Source organism: Lontra canadensis, unplaced genomic scaffold, assembly GCF_010015895.1.
Source record: "Lontra canadensis isolate GAN:19392208 unplaced genomic scaffold, GSC_riverotter_1.0 scaffold3, whole genome shotgun sequence".
Taxonomy (NCBI): domain Eukaryota; kingdom Metazoa; phylum Chordata; class Mammalia; order Carnivora; family Mustelidae; genus Lontra; species Lontra canadensis.
In genome coordinates, this window is record NW_022630997.1 from 24,625,075 (window position 1) to 24,644,432 (window position 19,358).

At 37.6% G+C, this 19,358-nt stretch overlaps 1 protein-coding gene across 3 annotated transcripts in view; it reads right to left on the reverse strand.

Moving 5' to 3' along the window:
- TNKS2 (tankyrase 2) overlaps nucleotides 1-19,358 on the reverse strand; it is a 68,664-nt gene that overhangs the window by 41,359 nt on the left and 7,947 nt on the right. For 2 of the 3 annotated variants that reach the window (XR_004380194.1, XM_032836546.1), the window contains exons 2-9: nucleotides 12,734-12,958; nucleotides 10,523-10,618; nucleotides 6,395-6,431; nucleotides 6,150-6,225; nucleotides 5,698-5,792; nucleotides 4,032-4,098; nucleotides 1,266-1,452; nucleotides 179-300 (exon numbers count right to left, since the gene is read on the reverse strand). Coding sequence is in view for 2 of the 3 variants with exons in the window: in XM_032836546.1 (XP_032692437.1) it covers nucleotides 179-300; nucleotides 1,266-1,452; nucleotides 4,032-4,098; nucleotides 5,698-5,792; nucleotides 6,150-6,225; nucleotides 6,395-6,431; nucleotides 10,523-10,618; nucleotides 12,734-12,958 (905 nt within the window). In the remaining variant the exon portion in view is untranslated. The remainder of the gene's footprint in view (nucleotides 1-178; nucleotides 301-1,265; nucleotides 1,453-4,031; nucleotides 4,099-5,697; nucleotides 5,793-6,149; nucleotides 6,226-6,394; nucleotides 6,432-10,522; nucleotides 10,619-12,733; nucleotides 12,959-19,358) is intronic. The other variant, XM_032836555.1, reaches the window with a different exon arrangement.

Sequence of the window (19,358 nt, forward strand, 5' to 3'; positions counted from 1 at the left end):
TTTTTAAAAAAATGTATGTTCAGGCATTAATTTTTTAAAAAACAGATTTTCAAAAACAATTCTATTACTAGAAGGAGGACATTATGTTACTGTGTATCATCAATAGAAGTAGGACGTTATGATTAGTTCAACATGTTTTTGGTTACTGCATCTTCAGAACTTTAATCTGAAACATTACCAATGCTGTTTCATGTGTTTGAGGATGCTTAAAATTCACCATCTCCAGAGAGAGATGTTTTTTGATTCGTGTTACGTCAGCTTCCCGTGCAGCCTGCAGCAATGAGTGGCCTTTAAACTCATCTAGATGAAAAAAAAAAAAAAGCATATAGATCTGCGTGAGAATTATCAAATTGATGGGACTTACCTAATAAAAGATACTTAGTGTTTTTTAAAGTATTTTCAAAATTATCTACCAAAATTATTCAGATAGAAGCTCTAAAGATATTCTCCAAATATAACCCCCCAGAAGAGAGACAGTGCTATACCAGTTTCCCCTTCAGTTACGACATAATTCATCCCTAAATGTATACATAGATTTAGCCCATGGCCAACTCAGGGTCTATTTTGGTCTGTAGGAATCTGGAGTACTGCAATGTATTACCAGACCAGAGAGCTCTGAGATGGTTCGTGCTCTAACATCATGGTGGTAGATGAGCCAAAAACTGAGTATTTCCAAGAGCCACCTACTACTGATGAACAAGTGAGAGAGTATTTTCTCAAGATTTCTCTTTAATTCATCAGATTTGTGAAACCACCCATTTTCCTTTATTGTTCCAGAGTTAACACAAATTTAAGTTTCCTATTTGTGTACAGTAATATTACATCTGAACTAGGTGGCTGTTTCTTAATACATTTACTTCAGTTACAGACAGAAAACCATAGAACTGCCAAATATCAAAGAATATTAGATGGTTAGGATCTGGGATCCATGTTTAAAAGACAGCAATCCTACAAACGACAAGGCAGATTAATAAGAAACTCACACCAAAGACAGGAACAAAACCCAAATTCACTCGTTTCAAAAGCATACAATCTCATTGAACTTCACTTGAAAAATCAAGTACAAATATATTTTCTTTTCATAGCATCTTAAGAGTAGAATGAGTAGAAACCTCCAGATGACTAAATATGCTAGTAAGAACAACGATACCCATGTGTAAGGAAAATTTTCCATTACTTAAAAATTTCTAAAAACAAATGAGAACAAATTTTTAGTTTGTTGCTATCTTAATATCTTAGTTGAACATTCATCATTTTATACTCACATGATAATCTTTCTTTTAACTGCGGTGTGGGAGCCAAGTCTATAGCACTTTTATTATGACAATTCAGCAGTGTTGGATCTGCACCATAACTTAGGAGAAGAGAACATACTTCAACCCTGTTTTTTGAAGCTGCCTCATGAAGAGGAGTGAATTGCCACAAGTCCATTGCATTTACACAGGCACCATGCTGAGGCGTTGTGGGAGGGGGAAGGTAAAGCATATAGTTAGTGTTAAACTTTTAAAGAGAATTCAGTATTAGTACTGTGTAATTTAACATCATGCAAGCTTAACCAGGCTATATCCTCAAAGTCCACTTTTTAAATATATTATTTCAGAAATACATTTTTTTCCCATGGAAAACCAGTAGCTGGTTGCTAGGCTTATGCATAAGGCCTTTACTTAACTCTTTTGTTGTTAAAAATAGCTAAGAATGAAGCTTTAGATTTAACTTGCATCTTTTCTAATTTCTAAGTTTTTCCCTTGTTTGAGGTATAATTTACATAGAGTAAAACAGTTCTTCAAAGTGAATAGTTTGAAGAGTTGTGACAAATATATATCTTTATCTATCTATATCTCCATGATACCATCACCCAATTCAAGATAGAGCACGCTTTCATTACCCTAGAATGTTCCCTCATGCTCCTTTTATAGGTAATCATGTCCCCATTCTGTTAGCACCATATATTAGATTTATATGCTTTTGAACTTTACAAAAATAGAATAACTCAGTATGTACTTTTGTGTCTACCTTCATTCACACACAATGTTTCTGAGATTCATTCATGTTGTTGTATCAATCTTTTTACTACTAAAAAGATTGCATTCCATTGTATCGATGGACCATAACTTACTTATCCACCATCCTCTTGATAGGCATTTGGACTATTGCTAAATTTTTTACTATTCTATTTACTATTTACCATTATTTAGTATTTTACTATTTGCTAATAAGGTGTTATGAACATTCATCCATAAGTGTCTTTATGGATACATGCTATGTCCCTAGGAATGGAATTGCTGGATGGATGATACAGTAGATACAGGTTTACTTTTATTAGAAACTGACAAATAGTCTTTATTTATTTATTTTTTTTAAAGATTTTATTTATTTATTTGACAGGGAGAGATCACAAGCAGGCAGAGAGGCAGGCAAAGAGAGGGGGGAAAGCAGGCTCTCTGCTGAGCAGAGAGCCTGATGCGGGGCTTGGTCCCAGAACTCTGAGATCATGACCTGAGCTGAAGGCAGAGGCTTAACCCAATGAGCCACCCAGGTGCCCCTAAATATGTATGTTAAACTTCGATCTACTGCTCTTCTTTGGAGCAAGAGATCAATATTCTTGGCAATACCTGAAAGCAACTCTTAAACGTTTTTCTTTTTGAGTTTTAACACCTTCAGCTCCTACACTCTTTTTTTTCATCAGATGGTTTCTAGATTTCCTTTGACCCTTGCCCTCAGCTAAATATACTTCAGCTTCAAAGCTCCATTAAAGGAATTATTGAGTGCCTAGAAAAACAGTCTCAATGCAGTCTGACTGAGAAAAGTACACTGCATCTGTTGTTACGTTTGCTTTTGACACTATACTTCTACTACTGGCATAAAAACATGTTAGCTTTTTAAGCAAGCACATCACAATTCCTACAGTGTCCAGGTCATGAAAAGCAGTTAAGAGAATGTTTGCAGGTAAATGCCAGCTTCTGATAGCCAACTGTTTAGCAAGGGCTGCCAAGTGACTTAGTGTTCCCTACACCTTCTGCCTGTATTCTGTCTCTATCTACTTGGCTAATCTACACACTCCTGAGCTTGAGTGCTCTGGTAACTGCAACTTCACCTCAGCTAACCTCTATACATATGACCTCTAGTCAGCCTGCCATTCTTATTTACGGAACATCAGGTCTTAGGAAAACATCATTGTCTGTAGGTACCAATGCAATCTGCCTCATGTTTCACTTTTACCTACAATAATATTCCAAATGTTCTGTTGAATTCAAGATTCAGTTTTATAGTAAGAAAAGCATTACTGCTCCAGATGTGTAACACTGCAGCTTATACATTTAAGAAGGCTTAGGGGCTACTCAGAGTATCTAATCGTTAAAGTTGTTTCTGTGGGGAAGTATCCTGTGATAGCACATGCCAAAATCAAGCATGGAGGCATTGGGAACAAATATCCTACCATGATGACTGCTGCTAGAATGAGGACAAGTATTAAAAGGGGCAGAATGGTGCAGAGTAAGAGATGCCTAAGGAATGTGGTCAAATATATGTATAGGGACTGGGGGACAAAAGGAAATAGCTATGGGTAACATCCTGCTATCTCCTCTGAAGAAGAATATGTATCTTCTATTTTTAACCAACAGGGAGCAAAAAAAAGTTTGTTTTCAGTCCTGGGAAGTTGCTGGTTAAACAAGAGCTTCCCAGCATCCTGGGGGAAGTACAGCTGACCAAATGAGCCTGCTGCAACCTAATATCTGAATCACTACAAACTGCTTCCTGATATTTTCAAGAATTTTGAAACTTCACCATTAGCCACAAATTACAGATTCATTTAAGGTGGTATTCACAAGATGACAGTGCTATTTTTATACTTAAAATCTTAAGGTATCTTAAAAATCTCAAAGCAGTTGAATGTTGATCTATCAATCACCTACATCTTAGAATGATTATACATATTCCTCTATACCCTCCAAGCACTAAAAACACAGTCAACAGGTATATAATATATTTCAAGTGATTTTATATAATTCTGAGAAAAACAGAAGAGAACTAACCTTGACCAGAAGCTCAGTTACTTCATAATGACCATAAGAACAGGCATTGTGTAAGGGCACCAGATCACTACAATATGAGGGAGGGGGTGGGAGGTGAGAAGAAGCTTACGTTATTATAGATTCCCTACAGGTTTAGTTCATTTAATTTTAATTAACTTTAAATTTACACTGAAATTTAAATAACAAATGGCTTTTATGATCCTCTAGTAGAAATGCACAAAATTTAACAGTTCTAAAAATTCTAACTTCCACATCTCTTCCACATCCACCTTTTTTTTCTCCAAGGCTACTGCCATGCCTTTATTATTTCTTCCTGTACTACTCAAACAGCCCCTATTTCAATTTTTCTTCCAAACTGTAGCCAGATTTTTCTAAAAGTAAATCTGATGTAGCATTTTTTTTTTTTTTTAAGAGGGGGAGACAGACAGAGGGTGAGGGGCAGAAAAATAATCTAAAGCAGATTCCATGCCCAGTGTGGAGCCCCATGTGGGGCTTGATCCCACGACGGTGAGCCAAAATCAAGAGTTGGACACTTAACCGACTGAACCACCAAGGCGCCCCTATTGTAGTTACTCCTTGTTTTAATGTCCTTTACTGATTCTTTGTTGCTTCTGAAAACTGGTTCCAACTGCTTAGCTTGGCATGCAATGGTGTGACCCTCTGGAGCCTTACCCTTCAATAATGGTATGCTCAACCACATGTAGCTCCCTCTATGCCTCTGGGCATACAGATTTCCCTCCCTCCTGCCTTGCTTCTACAATCTTTTCGTAACTCACTAGGAATCAGTCATTCAGCTTCAGAATCTGAAATGTAGTTATCTTTTTATTCCTTTCTCTCTCCTCACATCCAGTCAACAGATCTTACCTATTCTTACACTATAATATCTTTTACACCTGTGTCTTCATTTCCATTCCTCTGCAACATTATATATCTTCATTATGCCTGAACCCCTACAGTGATTACTCTCACTGCTCTTTGATCTCTGGTCCTTCTCTCCAAACTACCTTACATACTGCTGCCAGAATGTGTTCCCTAGAACTCCTATTAAAAAAAAAATCTTTCCCCTTGCTTAAGATTTTTCAATAGCTACTGTAGCTCATACTGTGAATTCCTTAGCCTAGAATACCAAGTCTTCTAAAACCTGGTTCTTAACCTACTTCTCTAATCCTAACCTTCATTCCTCCCCTGTGTAAAGCGTCTGCTTCAGCCACACTGGTCTAGTCATTGTTTCTTAAATATGCTGTAATATCTGCTTTAGCACATCCCCTCGCATAACTTCTCTTGCATGATGTTTCCTAAACTCTCTGCTTTCCTGAGCTGAGTCCAGGTCAAGTATCACCTCCTCTTGAAGGATTTTCTACCCGTACAGCCATCACTGAGAGTTTCCTCCTGGGAACTCCTATCCTACTATCTCTATTATCACCTCATATTTAGTAGAGAACTTATACTGTTAGGTATCTTTTCACGCTTCCTAAAGTGTAGTTTAAGCCCTATGAGTTGTGGCTTTAAGGTTTTATAATTCTGTGTGTCCTCAGAGCAATCTGCATATTGTAAAAGCTCCATAATGTTTACGCTGCTTAGCAAGAAGATTTTTATAAGGTTACAGAGATGATTATAAAGACTGTAACATTTAAGATATCCTCATTTGTTTCCAATGCTTACTTACCCTTTATCTTTAGCATGGACATCAGCCCCATGTTGAAGTAATAGCTGTACAATTTTTACTCTGTTGTATCCTGCTGCCAAATGCAATGGAGTTGACTGAAATATTAATCAGACAAATGAATGAAATTACAATAATAGCTTAAAAAAACCCCATATAACACCAGAAATTAAAAAAAAACAAACCCTTTACATCTTCATAGTTATCAACTGGTTTTACAAAATCCAACATATTTATATTGAAGGCACAGTATAGAAGTTTTTAAGTTCATTACTGTAAATTGGAAGCAAACTAAATGTTTATTACCAATAAAGTTTTACTAAGTTTAAGAATTAATCCAAATTACTACTTAAAAGAAAGTATTAGCATTCTCGCCAAAATGTTTTAGTTTTTAGTAAGACAAATATATTTTCATGTTACCAGGAGGATGAACACAAGCTTAGCTGCAAAAGTACCTTTCTGCCATCACTTGCATGGCAGTTGACATTTAATGGTGTCAGTAGAGCCATCATTTTTTCTTCATTGCCACTCCTAGCACACACACAAAAAAAGGGTTAGTAATTTATATTCTTCATCAGATCCTATCTGGAGACATATGAGATCGAACAAAAATTCATTCTCTCTTAAAAGTTTGCTTGTTACTTAAAAAAAATTAATGATAAAATTATTCATGATACTTATTTATAATACTAGTACACACCTGGCACTTTCCAAAAGTTCATCTTTCTTATATTCACCTGTGAATTAAGGGGGAAAAAATGAAAAAAAAAAAAAATTAATCACAAAAGCATTAACAGCTTCATGCATAAAGCTCCTCATGAACTATATTTAAAGTAGATAAATCTGGAAATAGGTTTCCAATGAACAGAAACTGATTAACAGAATACTGTGCAGTTTAAAAATATTTATATGAACATGGAATATATTTGTTATGAAAGTAAAAAAAAAAAAGGGGGGGGTTTGCCTGGGTGGCTCAGTGGTTTAAGCCTCTGCCTCCAGCTCAGGTCTTGGTGTCAGGATCTTGGGATCATCGAGTCCTGAGGCATGGAGCCTGCTTCCCCTTCTCCCTGCCTGCCTCTCTGCCTACTTGCGATCTCTCTCTCTCTCTGTTAAATAAATAAATAAAATCTTTAAAAGAAAAAAAAAAAAAGTTAAAAACAAAAAGAAAAATCTAGTATTACATCATGAAGCGATCTGAAAACAGTATGTTCCAAAAAGGAAAGCCAAGAAGAAAATATACCAAAATTTCAATAAAGTTTGTCTTAGGTAGTAGGTTACTGGTGAGCTTTTCTTTTTTTTACTCCTCAAATTTTCTAAAACTGGTGTGTTATTTGTGCAACAGACAAAATGCACCCACAACTTCATTCCAAAGTAACACAAAACAAAACCCAACATGCCAACATCATAGAGATAACAGAAGATAATCTATGGGATTACCAACTGGACATAATCATTAATAATTTTATGAATGCAGAAGATTTTCCAACACTAAAACTATATTATAGTACTACTTTAAATATATACAAAAACAGGATTAAATATAAGCTTTTTTTTAAAGATTTTATTACTTGACAGAGATCACAAGTAGGCAGAGAGGCAGGCAGAGAGAGGGGGAAGCAGGCTCCCTGCTGAGCAGAGGGCCCGATGCGAGGCTCCATCCCAGGACCCAAGGACCATGACCTGAGCCAAAGGCAGAGGCTTTAACCCACTGAGCCACCCAGGCCCCCCAAATATAAATTCTTTATGCCGATAGCTTCCATACTTACAAATGCATACAAACAAAACATTAAAAAAATACAACTTAAATTAACATAATTTAACATAACGGAAGTGTACTGATTTGCTGAAATAAAATATAGACTGATGTTCACAATAAAAATATATACTGACTGCTAATGCAAGGATTCTTTGAGCCCCAAGATTTTTTAAAAAGAGAAAAGCAGGGAATAGCATGGAAAAGTGAAGGGGGAAATGGAAGTGATAGTTACAGTAACAGCTTGCTCTTCTAGAGCCTCTTTGGAGTACTGGACTAAATTTTGCCGGTAATACCAGAAGAAGTATCACAAAGTCCAAGCACACGAGCTCATAGCAGAACCCCTCAGGCTCTTGACTATTAGATCAGATGTGATTCTAATGGTGCTCACACAGGTAAGAATCCAGAAAATAATATGGCAGAGAGTTTTTCAAGAGGAAACATTCTGATGAAGAAGAAACATGTGAAATGGATACTACCACTCAAAAAGTTTAAAATGAACCTAGGGTGCCTGGGTAGATCAGTTGTTAAGCATCTGCTTTCAGCTCAGGTCATGATCCCAGCATCCTAGGATTGAGTCCCACATTGGGGACCCTGCTAGGGCGGAAGCCTGCTTCTCCTTCTCCCACTCCCCCTGCTTGTGTTCCCTCTCTGTGTCTCTGTCAAATAAATAAAATCTTTAAAAGAAAATAGGATAAAATGAACCTAGAGACTAAGCCTTATATATGTTAACAGGTTCCAAAGACATGAATATGTTAAGAGAAAACAGTAACTGACATTCTTCAAGGTACTGAAATTGGTATGACCAGAATCCTCTGCTTTAGAAAAAACAGAGCTTTTTGAAAGCTTTTCTTTAAAAAAAAAAAAAAAAAGTATGTCAAAAAAAACGCATATAAAGGGGGTAAAACATGTTACCTGGAAAAGCCAGGGACATTTATTTATTTATTTATTTTAGATTTTTAAAATATCTTACTTCTTTTTTTTTTAATATCTTTTTTTTTTTTTAAAGATTTTATCTATTTATTTGACAGACAGAGATCATAAGCAGGCAGAGAAGCAGGCAGAGGGAAAGGAGGAAGCAGCCTTCCTGCTGAGCAGAGAGCCCCATGTGGGGCTCGATCCCAGGACCCTGGGATCACAACCTGAGCCGAAGGCAGAGGCTTCAACCCACTGAGCCACCCAGGTGCCCCAATATCTTACTTATTAAAAACTGACAGCCTATACAGAATCTTATCATAAAACCATATACATTACAAAAAATTTTTTATAAGAACAACTTCAATGTCTAGAAAAGTAGCATTTTTAGGCAGTTCCAGCTTGGAAATACAAATTCTCTGATTTCAAAAGGAGATGTTTCATAAACTTACTCACTTGTCAATAAAATTAATTTCTGAGATTTCAAATTTTTTTTTTTAAGATTTTTTATTTATTATTTATTTGACAGACAGAGACAGAGAGGCAGGCAGAGAGAGAGAGAGAGAGGGAAGCAGGCTCCCTGCTAAGCAGAGAGCCTGATGCGGGACTCGATCCCAGGACCCTGAGATCATGACCTGAGCTGAAGGCAGCGGCTTAACCCACTGAGCCACCCAGGCGCCCGAGATTTCAAATATTTTAAGCTACTTTCATTTTTAAAAAGTTTTTATTTTAATCACCAGGTGCTCATCACAAGTGCACTCCTTAATCCCCATCACCTGTTTCACCCATCCTTCTACCCACCTCCCCTCTGGTAACCCTCAGTCTGTTCTCTATAGTTAAGAGTCTATTTCTTGGTTTCCCTTTTTTTCCTCTTTGCTTATTTTTTTGTTTGTTTGTTTCTTAAATTCTTTACAAGAGTGAAATCACATGGTACTTGTCTTTCTCTGACTTATTTCACTTAGCATTATACTCTAGCTCCATCCATGTTGTTGCAAATGGCAAGAATTCATTCTGTTTTACGGCTGAGTAATATTCCATTGTGTATATATACCACATCTTTTTTATCCATTTATCTATGGATGGACACTTGGGCTGCCTCTATACCTTGGCTCTTGTAAATAATGCTGCTATAAACATCAGGGTGCACGTGTCCCTCTGAATGAGTGTTTCTGTATTTTTTGAGTAATACCCAGTAGTGCAATTGCTGGATCGCTGGGTAGTTTTATTTTTAACTTTTAAAGGAACCTCCATGCTGTTTTCCATAGTGCCTGCACCAGTTTGCATTCCCACCAACAGTGCACAAGGGTTCCTTATTCTCTACATCCCCACCAACACCTATTGTTTCTTATGTTGTTGATTTTTAGCCATTCTGACAGCTGTAAATGATGTTGAGTATTTTTTTTTTTTTAAGAGAGAGAATGCATGCGTTTGTGTGCACAGGAGTGGGGTGGGGAGGGGCAGAGGGAAAGACCGAGATAGAATCCATCCTGGACATGGAGCCTGATGCAGGGCTTGATCTCATGACCCTGAGACCACAACCTGAACCGAAATCAGGAGCTGGAGGCTAACTGACTGAGCCACCCAGGTGCCCCAACATTGAGCATCTTTTCATGTGTCTGCTGGCCAACTGTCTATCTTTTTGGAGAAATGTCTATGCATGTCTTCTGCCCATTCTTAATTGGATTATTTGTTTTTTGGGTGTTGATTTTTCTAAGTTCTTTATATATTTTGGATATTAATTCTTTATTAGAGATGTTATTTACAAATATCTTCTCCCATTCTGTAAGGTGCTTTTTAGTTTTGTTGACTGTTTCCTTCTCTGTGCAAAAGCTTTTTATTTTGATGTAGCCCCAATTGTTTATTTTTGCTTGGAAAAGTCAGGGACATTTAAAACATATCCTGAATACATGATAGTAACACGCCATTATCTATTACCCGTGAATGAAATACGACAGGAAGCACAAATTTAAACACCAATTTAAAAAGAAAAAAGAAAAGCTTTACTTTTCTTAGGTAATAATCAAACACCAATTATCCAGATGTAAAAAGACTAACAACTGAACTGACAGTATTTTGAAAATCTAGTTAAAGTCATTAACTGGAGGAGGCTCAATTCTTTATATTCTTCCCAGAATACCCAAAGTGAGTACATAGACTTACCGGTCAGCACTGCTTTGGCAGATGGGTCTGCTAAATCTAATGCTGTCCTTCCATCTGTATTCCGGATGGTTGGCTCAGCTCCATGCTGTAAGAGCACTGCAACAACACAGTGACAATAACTTTCAAAATGGTAATCATGACAATCGGATCTTCTCAAAATTCTGGTCCAGAAGTCTTTGAGTTATTTAAAGACCTTCCATATCCTGACGGCATGCTAAATGTTGTATTTTAAAGATAAGATTGTATAAAATATTGCATTATTTAATGTATAAGATACATTAAATAAATGTCCCCTAAGCTCAATGTCAGGTTTCCTTTGCTTTGTGACTAAGGACAGATAAGAGTATATAAAGAAATAAAAGGCTAATTTGCTTGAAAGCTTGTTCTCTAATTCCAAATGAACGACTGCTCGTGGTAGACTGTCCTATCGTAACAAAATGGAATTTCTAAAGCTATGGAAATCCAGGAATAGGGATCTGTGGAATTAGAAAAGAAAAATAAAATCACATGGATAAATTATTTAAAAAAGAAAAAATGCCCTCTGTAGGGTTAACAAACCCCAAATCAAAACCGTTTCATTACATCATAGAACATACACAAAAAAGGCTCGTGCTATATTCTGTATTGTTATTTGTCATATAAAGATATTCTAGCACACTCTATAAGTAAGGTGCAAGGAAAGGCTAATACATGCAGAGAGGGGAGCTAACTCCTGTTCTTTGACACAGTTATATTCATTCCACTCTACTACTCCCTGTAACAATGCTGGCCAATAGAAATAAAATGTGAGCCACACAGGTAATCTAGAATTTTCTAGTAGCCACATTAAAAAAAAAAAAAAATAAAAAGAAACAGGTTAAATTATTTTAAACACATTTTATTTAACCCAATACCCAAAGTACCATTTCAGTATTTTATTTATACTGTGATCAATATAAAATTGAGACTTTTGCATTGTTGTTTTTCCAAAGTCAATCTCTGAAAACTGGTATGTAAAAAATGTATCTCAATTCAAATCAGCCACATTACAAGTCCTCAGCTACTATACTGGGCAGTGAAGACCTATAACTATATCTGGAAAACCCTACATTATTAAAGCTGATTATTTCTATCTCTGAGACTCAGGAACTAGAAAAGGACTATGAGCAGAGGAAGTAGCAACTTAGATAACACATAGGAAAGTAGAATTGGGCAGAGATTACTGGGTAATGTGTTTTGTATCTTTATAAATGACCTAACTTGAACTAACCTGACCAGTATTAACAGTGATTTGGGGCTTTGCGATGAGGGGAGAACAGTCAGTCCAGCTTAGAGCACCTGGGCTTTTCCTAGTGCACAGACCTTGTTTTCTTTCTGTCTCCAACATTTCAACTGTCCCTGTTTTGCATCAGGAAACAGAGCTAAGATAAGCAGAGTCCAAAATCCCCGACTGGTAGGCTCAGAAAAGTTAATACCAGATTAATGAAAACTCTCAAATAAGCAACCTTTTCAATGATAATTTTGTCAGTGATCAACCTGTCAGGCAAATCCTCTATCATTTGTTAAAGAATTCTAAATGATAATTTGTCCTTCAAATGTTTCTGTACTTATCCTGCCATTTTTATTCTACAATAACCCTACTTCATGCCCTCATCATTTGTCATCTGGGTTATTCTACAGCTTCCTAGCTGGTCTCTCTGGTGCCTTCTATTCAACCTAAGCCCCTTCAGATCATTCTTTTGAAAATAAGCTACACTTCATGCGACTGTTTCCTTAAAGTCTTCAATGATTCCACACTACCTACATAACAATAACAAGCTCCCTAACCTGGAATTCAAAGCTCTTTATAAAGAAGTCTATCTACCTTTTCCAATCTTTCTCCCATTACTTCCTGGAAAGACTCCAGGAAGGAGCAACCTGACTCTAACCAAGTCACAGTACTCAGTTCCCTCTAACAATTCCTGTTCACTTCTACCATGACTTTACCCGGTTTTTCATGTGTCTCTAAATTTCTAGAGAACAGGAATTTTGTATTTTCTTCTTTAAAGAACTTAAGTGTAATACCATATAAAAACAGACACTCAGTAAATAATGGTTAGGTTAAATCACAAAGTGTTCTTTAGTATTTAAATTCAGCCTGGCAGAATTTGATCATATTAACAAAGGAATTCAATTTAGACTCAGAATAGTTACAAACTGTTTCAGGAAGATTCAGAAAGTAAATAGTCTTACCAATGCAAACATCAATCTTTCCTTTAATTGCAGCTTCATGGAGGGGGGTATAATTCCAATTATCACGAGCATTTGGGTCTGCACCATGTCGCAAAAGGAGACTGACTACTTCAGCATGACCAAAAGAACATGCGTTATGAAGAGGAATAAGCCCCCCATCATCACGTGCTTGGACATTTGCCCCATTCTGAAGCAAATATTCAACTACATCTTTCCGCCCAAAACCTAGAAGAAAGCAAATTATCCACATTTAAGTTTGCCAAAGAAAATATATCACTTAGTAATGATAAGTACTAGCTATGCTAAAATGTCTTTGGATGAAGAATAACAAAAGATTCAACAATTCAAAAAATAACTGATGGAAAGAAGATCTGGAATATATCACTAACTAATCTTAATGAGAAAGCCAAGGGCCTAACCGTTTAGGCAATACAGCTGATCCTCGAACAACATGGGTGTGAACTGCATGGATCCACTTATAAGCAGATTTTTTACAGTACTGTAAATATGTTTTTTCTTCATTATTATTGTAAGAATACAGTATACAGGACATCACATAATATACAAAATATGCATTACTCGACTGTTTATGTTATCAGTAAGACTTCTATGGTCAACAGTAGGGTGTTTGTGGTTAAATTTTGGGTAGTCAGAAGTTATATGCAGATTTCTGACTGCACAGGGGGTCAACACCCCAAACTTCATGTTGTTCAAGGGTCAACTGTACCATTAACTTCAGAGAATGGTTATGAAATAGGTGACCGAAAGCCCAATGTTAAAATGTTTCCCACTCTAGACTAGCATTTTTTTTTCTTTCTTTTTTTTTTAAAAGATTTTATTTATTTATTTGACAGACAGAGATCACAAGCAGGCAAGGAGGCAGGCAGAGAGAGGAGGAAGCAGGCCCTCCGCAGAGCAGAGAGCCTGATGTGGGGCTCGATTCCAGGACGCTGGGATCATGACCTGAGCCGAAGGCAGAGGCTTTAACCCACTGAGCCACCCAGGCGCCCCTAGACTAGCATTTCTAATAGCAAATACAGAGTTCTGCATATTTAGAGTGCATACATTTTCAGATGTCCTAAGTATATAACTCTTGCTACAGAATCCCTTTCCCACATCTATCTCATAAAATGGTTCCACTAAATTGGGGGACTAAGAGATAGCAACAAGGAATTCTGCTTACAGTTTATAAGTGTCTGTGCAGTGAAGATAAAAGTGATCCTTGGGAAAGGTGTGATATCAGGTGTCTTCAAAGGAGCCCCCAATTTGTCACATGCACAATACAAGCAACTTCTTTCTAGGTAGGAGGCCTCCTTTGGAAAACCATGTACCACAGTTCTGCTCTAAGTGCTCCCATATCAAACAACAGAAAAAGTCCTACAACTAATTTTTACTAGTTTACAGCTTTAGTACCAATGAATTCCAATCTCTTACCATTCTCGTTCTCACATAAAAGCACTTAAAACCTTTTTACAGCTAAAAAAATGAAATGAAAAGAATTTCAGGCATATGTTAAAGCAGATACATGTGTGCTGAGAAAGCCCTTCTCACTCATCTAAAGTTTCACCCCAATATTCTTTTTTACTTGATGAGAATATTTTGAAAATTATTTTTATTAACATATAATGTATTATTTTCCCCAGGGTCACCCCAATATTCTTAAAACCACCAAGGCTGAATATGGTTCTTCTAAAACCAGAGTGGGAGCTGAATGAGAAAGCAGCAGTAGAATGCTTTTAAGGTGTATGCCTAGGGCTGGCCTAGTTGCAGCCGATGGAAGAATTAGATGGCTATAAAGATTACCTGCATTCCATGTTTTATTTATTTCTTTATTTATTTAAAAAGACTTTTATTTATTCATCTATTTTACATAGGGAGATCACATGTAGGCAGAGAGGCAGGCAGGCAGAGGGAGAAGCAGACTCCCTGCTGAGCAGATCACCCTATGTGGGGCTCAATCCCAGGACCCTGAGATATGGCATATAAAATGCTACAGAGTCCAAAGAAGGAAATACCCAAATTGGGGGAAAGCAGAGAATAAGAAGGACTACCCAAGGAGATTCTAGCAAGGACATCTGAGCTGAAGGCATACAGAAAAATTAAGGGGTCATTAGGAGAATGGGGCAAGGAAAGATGAGGGGAAGGATTGGAATAAGGGAAGAGCACTGCAGTCCAAGCAGAAGAGATCAAAAAGTACATAGAAGCATAAAAGAGCAAATCATTCCTAATAGGATACAGAATGCCAATTAGGCAGATGCCAGGTGAGGAAGAACCTTTTATATGTCATGCTAAGATAGCATCTGGATTTTGTCTTATGGAATAGAGAATAGTGTTGTTTTTTTTTTTAATATTTTGTTTTTCTGATAGAGAGTTAGAGAGAGAGCACAAGTAAGCAGAGCGTCAGGGAGAGGGGGAGAGAGAGAAGCAGGCTCTCTGCTGAGCAGGGAGCCTGATGTGAGGCTCGATCCCAGGACCCTGGAATCATGACCCGAGCTGAAGCAGGCGCTTAACCAACTGAGCCACCCGGGCACCCTGAGAATAGTGTTTTCAAAACTGTTTTCAGGCAGATTTTAATGAATCATTTTCTGTCCTTAAAAAAATTTGAGATATAAACTTAAATAAAGCATATGAGTTTCAGGCATACAATATAATAATTCACTATTTATATACATTGTCCAATGATCACAATAAATCTAGTTAACATCCACCAACTCACCTAATTACAAATTTTCTCGTGATGAGAAGAACTTTTAAGATCTACTCTCTTAGCAACTTTCAAATATATGTGATTAACTATAGTCACCATACTATACATTATATTTTTTTGTAATGGAAACTTGTATCTTTGGACCACCTGTACCCATGCACCCACCCTACTTCTCCTACTTCTCCCTCCCTTCTTCTTCTACTCATCCCCTACTTCTGGCAACCACCAATCTGTTCTGTGAACTTGGGTTCTTTTGTTTTGTTTAGTAAGATTCCACATACAAGTGAAATCATACAGTACTTCTTTTACTTAGCATAACATACTCAAGGTCAATCCATGTCACAAATGGCAGTATTTTACTCTTACAGTTAAATAATATTCTATTATATACACATACCACTTTTCCTTCATCCATCAATCGACACTTAGGCTGCTTTAGGTCTTGACTACTGTAAATGACACTGCAATGAACAGGTGTGTGTGTTTATCTTTTTGAGCTAACAATTCCTAATGAAATCTTGTAAAATTCTAATATATAGCGTGATCACTGAAAAAATACCCAATTCCTGGTACATAACTGGCACTCACAGAGTTGCAACTTAACTGAATTCAGTGTAACAATACAATTCAGCTTGAATCCTCCTTCTTCAAAAGCCTTCAGAAAGACCCAAAGGAAATTATCCCTGTATTACTGAGGCATCTCTTAGAAATAGTATGAAAAATACTGCTATACGTTTTAAGTCATTACTGAAGGACAAACAAATACCTAGTAACGTTTAAGAACAACAATAAAGGGGCACCTGGGTGGCTCAGTGGGATAAAGCCTCTGCCTTCGGCTTGGGTCATGATCCCAGGGTCCTGGGATCGAGCCCCGCATCGGGGGCGGGGGGGGGGTCCTCTGCTCGGCAGGGAGCCTGCTTCTCCCTCTCTCTCTCTCTGCCTGCCGCTCTCCCTACTTGTGATCTCTGTCAAATAAATAAATAAAATCCTTAAAAAAAATAAATAAAAAATGAAACACCGTTCTGCAATTTTCTTAAAAAAAAAAAAAATCTATTAATATCCCAGAAACCAACTCCTATCAGTACCTATTTTTATTTGTTGGAAGTATCATAATTTAACTATAGATCTTCCTCAACTTCTGATGGGTTTATAGCCTGATAAACCCATTAAAATTAAAATACTCTTAAGTCAAAAATGCATTTAATGCACCTAACCTACTAAACATCAATCACAGCTTGGCCTAGCCCACTTTAAATGAGCTCAGAACACTTACATTTTAGTCTACAATTGGGCTAAATCATTTCACACAAAGCCTATTTTATAATATAGTGTTGGGTATCTCCTGCAATTTACTGGATACTGTACAGAGAGTGAGTAACATAACGATTGTACAGAATGGTTTTCAGTGAACTGGCTGTGTACCCTCATGACTGCATAGCTAACTGGAGCTGCAGCTCAATGCCCCTGCCCAGCATCATGAGTATTGTACCGCATAGTGCCAGCCCAGGAAAAGATCAAAATTCAAAATCTGAAGTATGGATTCTACTGAATTCATACCACTGTAAAATCATACAATCATAAACCATCATCAGTGGGAGACCTATAGTTCCTTTCTCATGGATAGTTGTTACTAATTTTTTGCTACTGTACACAATATTGCCAGAAGTAACTAAAAAGAGAAAATTGACAGCATCTGGTGACTTCTTTAACTTGAGGACAGAGAAGGAATGGGGGTGACTATCAGATCTCTGAGAAACAAAACAGCTTTTGTGGGTTAAGATGATTTAGTTTTGGAAATGCTTAGTGAGGTGTTTGTGGATCAAATACCAAGTAGAAGGTTCTGCAGATCCTGAACTCAGGAAGGAGCTAGAGCTATGACCATCAGGATGACATTTCAAGCCATGCATGAAAATAAATGAGGCTGGCTACAAAGCACTAGTTTTCTATCCGTTTTGTTGAAAGAAGTGTACTTCTATCAAAGACCCATTACTTTTCATCTTGCACTTTAGTCCCTTCTTACCTTCTCAAGGTCTCTGTTCTCTCCCCACTCCCAACAACCTCTCCCTTTCTACTAGATGATTCCTGATAGTATGTAAACGTGTTCTACATCTTCTATTTTATGAAAAATATCCTCCCTAAACTCAAATTTCCATTTCTCCGCTCCCTTGCATAATCAAATCTCTAAAGGCTGTCACCAATTCTCTCTATTCACACTTCTTTCCAAATCCAACCTGGCTTCTGCTTCTTTTAACTGCTTTAATCAAGGTCATTTAAAATCTCCATGTTGCCAAATTCAAGGGTTGTATGTCTGTCTTCATTTGATCTTACCCCTCAACAACATTTGGCAACTAAGTACTCCCTTCCTTGCTGAAGCACCCTCTCCAAAATGTCCATTTCATCACACACTCCTGGTTTTCCTGTCTCATCCATTCATTTAACAAATGATCAGAGAGTATCTACTACAAGACAGACACTTTTTTTTTGGTGCCTGGGACATGCTAGTGAACAAGAGACCAAATCCCTGCCTTTGAGAACTTTATTCTGTGGAGATGGGGGTAAGTGAGCAATAAATGCAAAAAAAAAAAAAAAAAAAAAAAGCTAGAAGGTCACAGGATAAAGAGCAGAATAAGGAGAGATCAGGGTGTGTGTATGGAGGTGGGTTATAAAGTTGAATAGGGAGGTCACCACAGGTGTTGTTGGGATAGTAACATTTGATCAAAGACTTGAAAGACAGGTGGTTAGCCTTCCGGCCGACAGTATGGCCAGAGTGACCGAAGCTGAGTGAGAAAGCAGCAGCAAAGTAGGAGATGAGGTTAGAAGTAATGAGGGCCAGATACATAGGCTCAACGACCACTCCAAGAATCTGGTGGCAATTGTCAGAATAACGAGCGGCAGATCCTGGAAACTCTGAAGGTAAAGCCTGCATAGTTTCTCTTGGATTGGATGAGGGGTGAGGGTAGGGCTGAAAAGGTGAGAGTGAGAGGAGTCAGGGATGACATTAAAGTTTTTGGACTGAGATAAAGGGGTGGAGCTGGCATCAACTTAGATGGGAAGGCTGCAGACAAAATAGGTCTATGGCAGAAGAGGAGGAGTTCAAGTCTGGGCAGTCCTATTTACCCAAGGCCATCTTGCCTCCTCCACCTAATTTCTAAATGTTTGCATTCCTCTGGACTCAGTTCTTTATCCATTTTTCCCTTCTTAGATGATCTCACCTACTCCTATGGCATTAAGTACCATTTAGATATACAGCTTCCGAATTTAAATTGCCAGTCTAGCTAGACCTTTCACCTGAATTCCAGACAGTTTACTGGACATATCTCTACCTGGATATTTCAAAGCCATCTCAAACTCAACATGTTCTGAAACTTTTCTTCATTTCCAATGCTCTAGACCCAACCACTACCGTCTCCAGCCTGAACTATTATTTCAACAATCTAATTGGGCCTCACCACTTTTGTCCCCAGTGACCATTTATTTATTTATTTATTTATTTTTAAAAGATTTTATTTATTTATTTGACAGAGATCACAAGCAGTCAGAGAGGCAGGTAGGGAGAGAGGGGGAAGCAGGTTCCCCGGAGAGCAGAGAGCCCAATTTGGGGCTCGATCCCAGGACCCTGGGATCATGACCTGAGCTGAAGGCAGAGGCTTTAACCCAATGAGCCACCCAGGTGCCCCCCAGTGACCTTTTATTTTTATTTTATTTATTTACTTATTTATGTATTTTTAAAAATGATTTTATTTTTTTATTTGACAGACAGAGATCACAAGTAGTCACAGAGGCAGGTAGGGAGAGAGGGGGAAGCAGGCTCCCCACCGAGCAGAGAGCCCGATGTGGAGTTCGATCCCAGGACCCTGGGATCATGACCTGAGCTGAAAGCAGAGGCTTTAACCACTGAGCTACTGGCCCCCCAGTGAC